The sequence below is a fragment of the Anolis sagrei genome, chromosome 4 (genome assembly GCF_037176765.1).
Source record: "Anolis sagrei isolate rAnoSag1 chromosome 4, rAnoSag1.mat, whole genome shotgun sequence".
Classification (NCBI taxonomy): domain Eukaryota; kingdom Metazoa; phylum Chordata; class Lepidosauria; order Squamata; family Dactyloidae; genus Anolis; species Anolis sagrei.
The window spans coordinates 87,479,731-87,493,249 of NC_090024.1; the positions used below are offsets into that span (position 1 = coordinate 87,479,731).

Consider the following 13,519-nt stretch of genomic DNA (forward strand, 5'->3'; position numbering starts at 1 on the left):
AAGAGGATCTGTAGGAATTTTCTGGTTTATATGATTTGGCATTTAACCCCCTAATTAAAATAGCAAAACAGCAAAGGCACAATGCAATGTTCTGTGTTGCAAGACCCAAATGACCCAATTTTTTCCTCACTTTTGTAGAATGTTTACTTTTTTTGCCATATAATTAACCATGGGATCAGGCTTCATATATTACATATATCAGATGGGATTGCATATATCATCTGATCTGATTGTTTCCATTTAGTCATTCCATATGCAAAGGGCAAAGAAGGAGAGGCAGGGAAGAATAATGAAGCGAATGCAAAAGTAAAAATGAGAAAAAATGGAGGCAGGACATGAGAGAAGAGCAAATCTTTAATCTTCCTTCTCAAACTTTATTGTCATATCACTCTAGAATGCAGGTTATAGGCTTCTCTTCCCAGATGGTCTTCAGGCGCTTCTCCCAAGAAGAGAGCATTTGCCTTCTTTCTTCCAAGGCTGCGTGCTCTGGGGCAAAGGAGATCTGAGGGGCAAGGACATCGAAGCCACAGAAGCGCAATATCCCATACTGGATTGAAAAATAATGGGGTGGGGGGAAGAGGGAAAAAGGACAAACCCATACAGATTAGTGCTTAAATCACTTTCAAGCACTGGAACAGTGAGAAGAGTGAATAGCAGCTTTTCGCTGGAGTCAGTTTCAAGAGATACACTCAAAGGATTCGACTAGGACTATCAAGTGCAAAGAAAAAAGAGGGGGGAGGTACAATTGTGTCCCTAATAGTTTTACAGTAGTCTCATACATAGCTTCTGCATAAAGGACTGGTTATCTGGCTTCTTAGGCTGGATCTACACTGCCTTATACCCCAAGATCTGATCTCAGATTATCTGCTTTGAACTGGATTATATGAGTCTACATGGCCAGATAATCTGGGATCAGATCCTGGGATATCCTGTCCGCTTTTTGCAAGGATCTAAAAACATGGATGCTCCATTGTGCCTATGATTAAGCAGTTCACCAGATAATTGACCCTAACTTACCATTAGCTCCTGCACTTCTGTATGAGCTTCCCTCTGCCCTATAATCTTGACATTTTAATGCCAAAGGACATTACTCTTCCAGCCTATCTCTTATCGGATTTTGCACTTTCCTCAGCCCTATCCAGAAACTTTTGCACAAACTCCGAGCCCTTCGAGCTCTGTATTTATTATGGTCTAGCCTTGGGATTGCTTTTATGATGTTATGTTGAGTTATTGTGATATATTAATTTTATTTTGATATTTTGATTTGATTTTATCTTATTTTGCTATGTTTTAATCTGTGTTTTTAAGGCTTGTCCCTTTGTAAGCTGCCGAGTCCCTTTGGGGAGATGGAGGCAGGGTATAAAAATAAAGTTGTTATTATTATTGTTATTATTATTATTTTACTGGCACAAAAACACAGTATGTCATAGCGAATAGTCGTGAGTTTTCTTGGTTTTTTTTATTATTAGTTTTTATTTTATTTATTTTAATTAATATATTTGTTGTTGTTGTTGTTGTTGTTGTTGTTATTATTATTATTATTATTATTATTATTATTATTATTATTATTATTATTGGTCAGTGTAGATCCAGCCTTAGATTTTTGTCACTGTTGTTAACTGTTCTCAGTTTGACTGTGGTCTATGGTGACCTTCTAAATCAGTGGTTCTCAACCTGTGGGTCCCCAGATGTTTTGGCCTTCAACTTCCAGAAATCCTAACAGCTGGTAAACTGACTGGAATTTCTGGGAGCTGGAGACCAAAACACTTACGACCCTTTTACATATTTATTCATCTGCATTTCTATCCCAATTTTAGTTCTCAAGGTGTCCCCATTAGTGTAGTAGTAGTAGTAGTAGTAGTAGTAGTAGTATGCCTTCAAGTCATTTCTGACTTCAGGGGATCCTAGGGAGACCCTATCATAGGACTTTCTTGTAAATATTTTTTTCAGAGTAGGTTCACCACTGACCATCCTGAATGTCATTTCTAGGCAGATGAAGTCCAAAACATCTGTAGAACCAAATGTTGAGAATCAGTAACCTGGACCCCTTTACTTGGGTGGGACAGAGGACCCTCTCTCCACTTGCAACTGTTAAACTAGGGGTCGACTACCATTCTGGCTAGTTGTGGGACTCATGAAAAGAATCCCTTTCCCTTAGGGAGGAAAATGTCTGAGAAAAAACTCTGATCCACTCATAACAATCACAAATTCAGCCAAGAACGATATCAGAGGAAGCAGAACTTGTTACCTGCATGGGCCACAGGATGTAACGAATGTCTCCACTGATTCCTCCTTTTGAGAACATTCCTTTATCTCCTCCAGTGGTAAATGAAAGCAAGGCCTTTTTATTCTGGAATGATAAAGGGAGAAAACACATGTCTATTATTATTATTCAAGAGAAAAACCCCAGCACCGTCCACAACCAGAATGCTCCTGGTACCTTATGTTGGCAGAAGGCACTTCTCAAAGAAGAGGAGAGAGACAGTGTAAAGAAAACCAGCTCAGTTGCTAAAGAAAGCTGCCTGCTGGCTGCCAGTCTTTTGAAAGGGCAAGTAGCTCTTCACTGTTTGGTTGTAGTCAGTCACCCCCATTATCATGGTGACTACAACCAATTTGCCACTGCTACAAACTGCACTGGACAATTTCAACACAAAGGAAGAGACCATGAAAATGAACAAAATCTGGCTACCAGTATTAAAAAACTCTAAAATTACAACAGCAAAACAGCAGAGAGGAAACAACCAGGCACATCTTAACACTTCTCAACAGGGGATTTTCCCAGGCTCAGCCAGGCCTTCAAATGCTAATGAAGGTGATCAGTTGAAACATTCACACCTAGCTCCAGCAGGGAAGAGCTCCTTGCCCCACCCCAGCCATTCCACAGATATATAAACCCATTGTCCTAATTCCAACAGACCTCACTACCTCTGAGGATGCTTGCCATAGATGCAGGCGAAACATCAGGAGAAATGCCTCTAGAACATGGCCCTATAGCCCGAAAAAACCCACAAGAACCTAGTGATTCCAGCCATGAAAGCCTTCGACAATACATTGCACTGGTTTTATTATACTGGCCAACAGGATCTCAGATAAAACAATCCAAAGGCTTGTGTAACATTTTGCCAGCTAGCTTGTAGAGTTTATCAACAGGTGTAGGTTTAAGACACCCTGTGATTATTCTGCATGTTTCATTCAATGCTATGTTCACCTGCTTTGCATGGGCAGACCTATGCCAAACAGGGCAGGCTTACTCTCAGTTGAGTAAGACAAGGCCTGGGCTGATGTTCTTATTAATTTTGGGTCTGCACCCCATGTGCTGCAAGTAAGTTTTCACAGGATGTTATTGCGTGCAGCTACTTTGTGCTTGGTGTTCAATAGTGAAATACATACATAGTGGAATAGTGAAAGACATAGTATGCAAAATTATCCAAATGTACAACATGTTTCATAAAGTGGATAAACATACCTTGAGTAAACCACTCTCATGACACTTCGGCAAGTTGTGAGCAAATCCTTGGACCAAAACTCTGTCCATCCAACCTTTCATGATTGCTGGCATGCTGGACCAATATAATGGAAACTAGATTTAAAAAAATAATAAATGAGAGTGCCTTTGACTTTAAGGGGACATCTTGTAGCCATCAGCTTCATCCTCAGCAATAGGAACGCTCACAGAAAATATCTTAAATCAGAAGGTCAGGAGTAATATTTTGTCGACCAAGTAACATGACTTCTGGTAGATTGACAAAAATGGCTAACCTTACGGCTATATCAATTCTGTTGGAATTCATTCCCCATGATCTCCAATGATTTCCTATAAAACTGGTTCCCTCCATTTATGTCAGTCTCAGTTCACAGGGCAAACCCAGAAATGCAAACCTACACTGTTCAATGATCTGATCACTGACAGCCTTATTCTTGCTGGGTTTTGTCCAATTCTGTATTAAAGCTGTGGAAATTGGCAACCATCACTACATCTTGTTGACATGTACTGTGTAAAGAGGTAATTTCTGTATATTCAGTTTCCTCTAACTATCACAAGCATCTTTTCTTCCTGCCAAGACAACCAAAGTATTCTGATCTATTGAATACTAAACAAAGCTTTTGCATATGCCCAGGTTTCGGCATATGCCAGAGGGCCAGCAGAACATGTCATTCATTTTCTCAATGTTTATGAGCCATGAAAAATTCTTTGACAGAGTGCCTAATGAACCGATGGCACAAAACCAGGTCCACTGTGTAGTCCACGACTGAAAGGACTTTCTAATGTGTGGCTACTACTGAACTACCAGATGTGTGGATGGAGTACAACTCCACCAGCCTCAATAAGCTTAGCCAATGGTGAAGGATCAGCGAAATTGCAACCCAACATCCTGGTCTCCATCTACAATGCCATACAAAATCCAGATTATTTGCTTTGAATTGAATTATATGGCAGTGTGTTCATTGTTGTTTATTTGTTCAATCACTTCCGACTCTTCGTGACCTCATGGACCAGCCCACGCCAAAGCTCCCTGTCGGCTGTTGCCACCCCCAGCTTCTTCAAGGTCAAGCCAGTCACTTCAAGGGCTTCTATCTTGCCCTTGGTCAGCCCCTCTTCCTTTTTCCTTCCATTTTCCCCAGCATCATTATCTTCTTCAAGCTTTCCTGTCTTCTCATTATGTGGCCAAAGTATGTACTTCACCTTGGCCTCTAATATCCTTCCCTCCAGTGAGCAGTTGAGCTTTATTTCCTGAAGTATGGACTGGTTGGATCTTCTCGAGGTCCAAGGAAGTCTCAGTATTTTACTCCAACACCACAGTTTAAAAACATCTATCTTCCTTCGCTCAGCCTTCCTTATGGTCCAGGTCTCGCATCCATAGGTTACTAAGGGGAATACCATTGCTTTACCTATGCTGATCTTCGTTGGCAGTGTGATGTCTCTACTCTTCACTGTTTTATCAAGATTGGGCGTTGCTCTTCTCCCAAGAAATAAACATCTTTTGATTTTCCGGCTGCAGTCTGCAGCAATTTTCACAGCTAGAAATACAAAGTCCGTCACTGCAGTGTAGACTCAAATAATCTGGATTATATATGGCAGTGTAGATGTGACAGAGGGGTTAGGGTATATGCTCTCTATCCCTGATCTTATATTGAAAGTAGAGTATCACCCAAGGGTTGTTTTAAAAAGAATGACCTGAAAGATCACCAACTCAGCTTCTTTCACTTTCCTGTGTTCCTCCTTCAGATCTTCAGATAGGCATCCATTTTTGCAAGCCTCCCATGCCTCAACTCCATAATTAAACTGTTCTGGGTTATACAGCTCACCTGCAGAAGAATTACGACAAAAATCTTTGCTGTAAGAAGTTAATTCATTAGCAAGTTTCATTAGGACAGTGGGCTCACATCCTATTGCACATGTCAATTGGTTTATGTTCTGCACAACTGTCTGTTAAATGGCCAACATTAATAAAACATCTGCCCACCTCTAAACTTCTTATATTTGATTGTCTATACTCCATCTCAAACCATGTGTAATGTACTCAGGGGCTTGAGATTTGGAACTCAAGGATATAGAACGGGGGGTGGGGGTGGTTACAGCCTGTGAAAGCCAACAATATGATACATTTGTGAGTCCTTAAGGTGCCATATCACTTGAGTATGAGTACAAAAAGAACAACTTTCCATTAACATTGTGATGAGTAATACCAATAATTTATCTTGCTACCCCTAAAATAAAGTACTGGTAAGAGGTAACTTTGGCCCGTCTTATCTCCACAGCATAGTCTATATACTCACCAATAATGTCTTTTCTTGTTGTTCTTGGCTCAAACTGCATTTCATATAGATCAGAAACAGTGATGCTGCAGCCCTGTTTGCTCAGTTCCTCCACCGCAATGGCTTTTAAGGACCCATTCATAGACTTGGGCTCTTGGTGTGCATAGACGATTAATACTTTTTTCCCTGAAAATAAAAGATGGGAAATTTATTTATTTATTTATTTATTTATTTATTTATTGTATTTGTATTCTGCCCATCTCACCCCCACATTGACTCAAGGTGGATTACAATGCATATATACATGGCAAACATTCAATGCCATAGACACACAACATATACAGACAGACATACAGAGGCTATTTAACATTCCAACTTCATGAGGGTATGCTCGAATTCCAGCCACCGGGGGAGCTGTTGCTTCACCATCCACTTGTGACATCGATGGAGTACTTCCTCATTCTTTTACACGCTGCCGGAGATTTTTATGGCGTCGTAAATTAGTTAAATTGGCCTCCCCGCATAAAGCGGTACCTAAATTTCCTATTTGACAGATGCAACTGTCTTTCAGGCTGCAAAGGTCGACAGCAAGCTAGACAAATGGTCGGGAGCTTACTCTGACCTGAGCTGGCCTCGAACTCATTACCTTCAGTCAGTAGTGATTTTAATGCAGCTGACTCCCAGCTAGCTGCACCACAGCCCGGTCCTGCACCACAGGCCGGAAACAAGCATCAGGACTGTGGTGCAGCTGGCTGAATGTCAGCTGCATTAAGATCACTTCTGTCATATGTTCTGCAGTTGATGGTGCTAGGTGATGGAAGGGTTAATGTAAAGGGTTTAGTAATCTGTAAGTAAGAGTTCATGGGTGAAAGCAATTAAGGGTGGAGGTATGCAAGAGATGGGTTGCAGCTGGGTGTTCCTGGATATAAGGAGCTAGCCTTGGCACTGATCTTCGGGAGAAAAGTATCTGTTGTATTTTGGTGGTGGATGCTGTTGGTTTTCCCCCCAGGTCTGTTGGATTTTTCAGTATCCTGACCTGTCTCCTGTAATCTTGGAACCCTGGGACCTTGAACCTTTGGACTGGCTTTTGACTACGGTATAGACTCTTGATCCCTGGACTCTGTTATTGAACTCTTGGCGTTTGACCACTGGACTGGACCCTTTTGACTACAAAGTTATTTTGCTATCCGTTTTTGTTTATTCCGTAGCTGAGTGCTATCTTTGTGTTTTATATTTTGGACTATAAAAACAGCCTTCAAGAAAGTGCTGTTTAAATTAAACTTTTTGATAAAACTGGGAGTTTTGATTCATCTCTACCTAAACAAGGTAGAGCCCTGGCAATGCAACAACTTCTGACCGAAAGGTCATGAGTTCGAAGCCAGCCCGGGTCAGAGTGAGCTTCTGACCAATTGTGTAGCTTGTTGTCTACCTTTGCAACCCGAAAGATAGTTGCATCTGTCAAGTAGGAAAATTAGGTACCACCTATGTGTGGGGAGGCTAATTTAACTAACTTACGAGGCCATAAAAAAAAGATTCCAGCAAAGCATGTGGGGAATGCGGAAGTACTTCATCAGTGTCGCAGATGGACGATGAAAGCAACAGCTCCCCTGATGGCCAGAAATGTGGAATGTTAAATAGCCTCTGACTGTCTGTCTATATGTGTTGTGTGTCTTTGGCATTGAATGTTTGCCATATATGTGTACATTTTAATCCGCCCTGAGTCCTCTGCAGGGTGAGAAGGGTGGAATATAAATACTGTAAAAATTAAAAAAAATTAAAAACTGACTGCAAGCAGTAGCTTATGTTATGGTTCAGCCTGTGATCGTGCCAGCACCTGAGGTTTCATAGAAGTCTGGTTCTGCACCTGATGGGACTGGGGATTCTGGGAATTACAGGTCAACAATGGATTTGCAGTTAGAACAACAGAGGTTTGTAGGCCTGAGCCAGGCTTCCCAACAGAACCAAGGTCATTCTCTGATTGGAATGTGGTAATTACAGATGTGTCTCCCCTGGTTCTTCTGAGATAGATAGAAGGAGGGCAATTTGTCAACAAAGACAAGAAAGTGAAGGGAGGCACAGTTCCCAGAGCCTGCTAATGAGAAGAGGCCCTGCAGAGAGTTCTCAGGGTAAACGGCAACGTTCCTTAGGTATAAAGGAGGTCTGACTCTATTGTATCTCAGAGGAGTCAACGTCTGGATTTGATATTTCATGTTTCAAGTTTCCTCTCTCAAGTTTTCTCATGTCTCTGGTATTCATGGACTTAAGTCTCAAGTTTTTCTATGTTTTATATTCATGTTAAAAGTTTTCAAGATTGTTTCCTGGTCTCCTGTACTTATGAAACTATGTTTTAATTGCTGAGTTCTTTTGGACCTCCTTGGTGGCTGTGTTTTGGTAAAGACATTAGTTTCAAGATTTTGGATGTACCTTGGACTTTTGGATTACTCCTTTCAAGTTTCTTCAAGTGCTTTGTTTTATATGGACTAAACTTTATATTAAGCCTTTGATCTTTAACCATTTTCTGTTGAAGGTTTACATTTACTCTTCAATAAACTGCTTTGCTTATAACTGAGTTCTGGAGTGGTGAGATTGGTTTAAAGGTACCTTTCCAGCCTTGGAAAGCTTAAGAAAATTTAGGATGTGTGTGGTTTTCTGTAGGAAAGTAGTACTAATATGGAAAAAATCTCTTCTGGGTTGTAGGATGAGTAGTAATTTTGTTCAAAAGTGACTACTTTAACACTTTACATTTAATTTATAACTCACATTTCTGTCCATTGGCACAAGACAGCATTTGCAGTTGTCCTCTTTTCTGTCTTATCCTCACAAACATCTTGTGAGATAAGAAATGTTGAGAAATAGTAACTATGAAGATCCCACTCTGCTTCACCACAATAATCCTTTAATATGATTATAATAATAATAATAATAATAATAATAATAATAATAATAATAATATATAATAATAATAACTTTATTTTTGTATCCTACCTCCATCTCCCTGAAGGAACTCAAGGCTGCTTACATGGGGACAAGCCCAATCAACATGGTTGAAAATTTAACACAAACATCATAAAAGAATACAAAACAACCATCGAGCAAACAACCAATAGCTTGATATAGTAAGCAATGTCTGAGCTTCATCGAGCTGGTGCAAATCAGTTTCTAGGACAGGGTTGATGGATAAAGTGCAGAAGCCAGATGACAGATTCAGAGTAGAAGGGCAATATGGAGTAGAACACTATGTCTATGGACAGGGAATAGTATGTAAAGTGCAAGGACTAGATCTTGGGTCATAGCTGGGGCCAAATTTGTCTGAGGAACTATCTAATCGAAAGCACAGTGGAACATCCATGTTTTTAGGTCTTTCCGGAAAGTGGATAGGTTGGGTCCCTGGGGAGAGTTCCACAATAATCTTTTAATTTGAGTAAAGCCGCTGAGCTGCTGAACTTGCTGACCGAAAGGTTGGCAGTTTGAATCCAGGGAGCTGGATAAGCCTAGCTTCTGCCGACCTAGCAGTTCAAAACATGCAAATGTGAGTAGATCAATAGGTACTGCTTCTGCGGGAAGGTAATGGTGCTCCATGCAGTTATGCTGGTCACATGACCTTGGAGGTGTCTACGGACAACGCTGGCTCTTCGGCTTAAAAATGGAGATGAGCACCACCCAACCAGAGTCGGACACAACTAGACTTAATGTCAGGAGAAACCTTTATCTTTACCCTATGAGTAGATGACGTGTTATTATATTTATTTATCCATAATGTTCAGTGGGTCAGGATGAGACTTTAGAAAAAAGGGTGATACTTTTTAAATCTAACTTAAAGAAAAAGAAAAAAATGCAACTTACCTGCCATTTACCCAGAAAACTTAGTGTCTACAAAAAAAACAAAACAAAACAAAAATCCAGCAGATTAATATTCACTTGAAAAAACATGAACAAATTCTTTTGCACAATGCACATGTAGTGAAAAAAAAAAGGAAAGGAAAGGAAAGGAAAGAAAGAACAATACAGTATTTAAAACCAAGAACAATTTTAACCAACATAAATTTAGCAATATTTCAGTGGAAGACCCCAGGTTAGTCCATGTGTATGTGCCTTCAAGTCTACTTGAAGGCACACACACAGATACAATATATGTGCATATAAGGAAGCATTACTAGGATATTATGGAGCCTATGAACTGAACAGGGTGACAACTATTTTTGTGCAGTATTTCAGCAGAATCTTTTTTATTTAAACCATAACTAAACACTAGTTTACATGCACTGTAGCAGTTGACCTATTTACTTATTTATTTACTTCAGCTGTTCTCACCCCAGCGGGGGACTCAAAGCGGTTTCCAACAATAGAAATTGGAAAATAAGGGACCCTCCGTTCCCACTCCATTTTTTATTCAGTATAGCATTTTTATTTTTCAAACAATCATTAAGAAACTAATTACCGCAGAGGCTTAGAATGGAAGTTCAGAGACTTTCTCTCTCTCTCTCTCTTTGTGAGTGTGTGTGTGAGACAGTAGTTGCAGTTCTGGTTAAGATCTATACACTTATATTTCCTACTTTCTCTCCTACCATATTGTTCCGCCTCTTTCTGTGTATATTCTACATACTTACATTTCCCACTACTTCTCTTACAGTATTGTTCCACCTCTTTTATGTAAATAATATTCTCTTTGGAGTGTTTAATAAAAAATATATAGCTAAAAAATGAGCGGTTGCCAACATAATTATGGCAAAATTTAATGCCTCATATAGTCAAACCAAACATAACGATAAGATACAATTATCAATTAAATAATATCAATATCATACGAAAGCTGACTGGCACAACCTGGGGATCACAACCAGACACAGTGAAGGCATCTGCCCTTGCGCTATGCTACTCTGCTGCTGAGTATGCATGCCCAGTGTGGAACACATCTCACCACGCTAAAACAGTGGACGTGGCTCTTAATGAGACATGCCGCATTATCACGGGGTGTCTGCGCCCTACACCACTGGAGAAATTGCACCACCTGACATCCACCGGGAAGTAGCAACCAATAGTGAAAGGACCAAGGCAGTGACATCTCCAGCTCATCCCTTGTTTGGATATCAGCCAGCACGTCAACAACTTAAATCAAGAAATAGTTTTCTAAGATCTACAGAGACACTCGCTGGAACACCCCAGCAAGCGAGAGTCCAAAAGTGGCAGGCTCAAACCCAGAACCTCAATCAATGGCTGATACCAAATGAGAGACTTTCCCCTGGCCACACAGAAGACTGGGCGACTTGGAAGGCGCTGAACAGACTGCACTCTCGCACCACGAGATACAGAGCCAACCTCAAAAATGGGGCTACAAAGTGGAATCCACGACATGCGAGTGTGGAGAAGAGCAAACCACTGACCGCCTGCTGCAATGCAACCTGAGTCCTGCTACATGCACAATGGAGGACCTCCTTGCGGCAACACCAGAGGCACTCCAAGTGGCCAGATACTGGTCAAAGGACATTTACTCAACTACCACGCTTGCAAACTTTGTGTTTTGTCTGTCTGTTTGTTTGTTTGTTTTGTTAAAAATGTAATACAAATGTCTGGTTTCTCCTAACACAATAAAAAAATAATAAAATCAATTAAATCATAGAGCACAACATCATTTACCATTAAAACACGGAATTAAAAACATATCAATATAAATATTAAAATCACACAATTCAACCATCGTAGTCCAGGCCGTTCCAAGTATATCTATTGCACATAATCCCATATCATTCCTTTTACTGCTTACTGCCCAAAGGCCTGGTCCCATAGCCAAGTTTTTACTTTTCTTTTGAAGGCCAGAAGGGAGGGTGCTGATCTAATTTCGTCTGTGCTAATTTACTTTTAGAACTTTCAAATGCACATGTACTCTGATCAGAGCGGTTTTGCTATTACGCAATGACAATGTGCTACTGTTTTGAACGGGGTGGTTTCAACTCCCACAATTCCTAACAGTTAGTAAGCTGGCTGGGATTTCTGGGAGTTGAAGTTCAAAACACCTGGAGGGACAAAGTTTGCCCATGCTTGGGCTAGTCAGAAGGGATATACTATTACATTATTACATATTACTATATTATTACACTGGCCGTTGTCTATTACATATCTTCCTAAATGCCCAAATAGTAAAGTTACATATAGGGTTGGGCAAGTTGGAAGAAATTAGGCCATATTTTCCCATCACATACATAGAATCATAGAGTTGGCAGAGACCTCATGGGCCATCCAGTCCAACCCCCTGCCAAGAAGCAGGAATATTGCATTCAAAGCAGCCCCGACAGATGGCCATCAAGTCTCTGTTTAAAAGCCTCCAAAGAAGGAGCCTCCATCACACTTCGGGGCAGAGAGTTCTACTGCTGAACAGCTCTCACAGTCAGGAATTTCTGCCTAATGTTCAGATGGAATCTCCTTTCTTGTAGTTTGAAGCCATTGTTCCACATCCTAGTCTCCAGGGCAGCAGAAAACAAGCTTGCTCCCTCTTCCCTATGACTTCCTTTCACATATTTATACATGGCTATAATGTCTCCTGGGGCCCCCGGTGGCTCAGTGGGTTAAAGCACTGAGCTGCTGAGCTTGTTGATCAAAAGGTCGCAGGTTCAATTCCGGGGAGCGGCGTGAGCTTCCGCTGTCAGCCCTAGCTTCTGCCAACCTAGCAGTTCGAAAACATGCAAATGTGAGTAGATCAATAGGTACCACTCCAGCGGGAAGGTAACGGCGCTCCATGCAGTCATGCCGGCCACATGACCTTGGAGGTGTCTACGGACAACGCTGGCTCTTCGGCCTAGAAATAGAGATGAGCACCACACCCCAGAGTCAGACATGACTGGACTTAATGTCAGGGGACTACCTTTACCTTACCTATCATGTCTCCTCTCAGCCTTCTCTTCTTCAGGCTAAACATGCCCTGGTCTTTAAGCCGGTCCTCATAGGGCTTATTCTCCAGACCCTTTATCATTTTAGTCATCCTCCTCTGGACATATTCCAGCTTGTCAGTGTTGGAACACTGGGAGCCCTTCCACACAGAATATCAAGACAGAAATTCCCACAATTTCTGCTTGAACTGGGTTATCTGAGTCCATACTCAGATAATGTGGGATTTTCTGCCTTGAGATATAAGACTGTCTGGAAGGGCCCTGGGATGACTCCTTAAAGGCCTCATAATGGTATCTGCACTGTGGAATTAACGCAGTTTGACACCTCTTTAACTGCCATGGGTCATGGGAGTTGTAGTTTTACACGGTCTTCGGCCTTCTCTGCCAAAGAGAGCTGGTGCCTCCCCAAACCACAACTCCCAGGAATCCATAGTGTCAATCCCTTGCAATTAAAGTGGTACCAAACTGCATTAATTTGACAGTGTAGATGCAAACCCAGACTTGGCGTTACCTTAGTGATGTAGGCGAGAGAGTCCTCCAGGATAGTTTTGCAGGGATCCAGTGCAAGGGAGAGAACAAGCCTCGCCGGTAGGAAAACCAGATTCCCTTAACTCCGCCTCCTTGTGTTTACATCTGCGTGTCTGGACCAATGGGAGCGCGATCCGGATTATACTCCCGAAATCTGTTCCCGGTTCAGTATCCGAAGGCCAGGCCCAACAATGCCCCCTTTACCCTTGAATTGCATTTCATAATTGGCCATAAATATTCTGTGTATTATACAGTCTCCTAAAGTCCATGGATAATCTCTATTTATGGAGAATTTAAATGCAATCCGGCACCACCTTCACTGCCAAGGCTCAAGACTTTGGAGCCATGGGAGC

General features: G+C 41.3%; 1 protein-coding gene across 1 annotated transcript; it reads right to left on the reverse strand.

Annotated features, from left to right (window-relative positions):
* Positions 1–336: 336 nt before the first annotated feature.
* NQO2 (N-ribosyldihydronicotinamide:quinone dehydrogenase 2) lies at positions 337–13,269 on the reverse strand. Its single transcript, XM_060774745.2, has 7 exons — positions 13,150–13,269; positions 9,601–9,627; positions 5,779–5,943; positions 5,177–5,307; positions 3,467–3,580; positions 2,249–2,350; positions 337–547 (listed from the first exon to the last, which is right to left on the reverse strand). The coding sequence occupies exons 2-7, from the start codon at positions 9,605–9,607 to the stop codon at positions 386–388; spliced, it is 681 nt and encodes a 226-aa protein (XP_060630728.2). The 5' UTR covers positions 9,608–9,627; positions 13,150–13,269; the 3' UTR covers positions 337–385.
* Between the last annotated feature and the right edge of the window lie 250 nt (positions 13,270–13,519).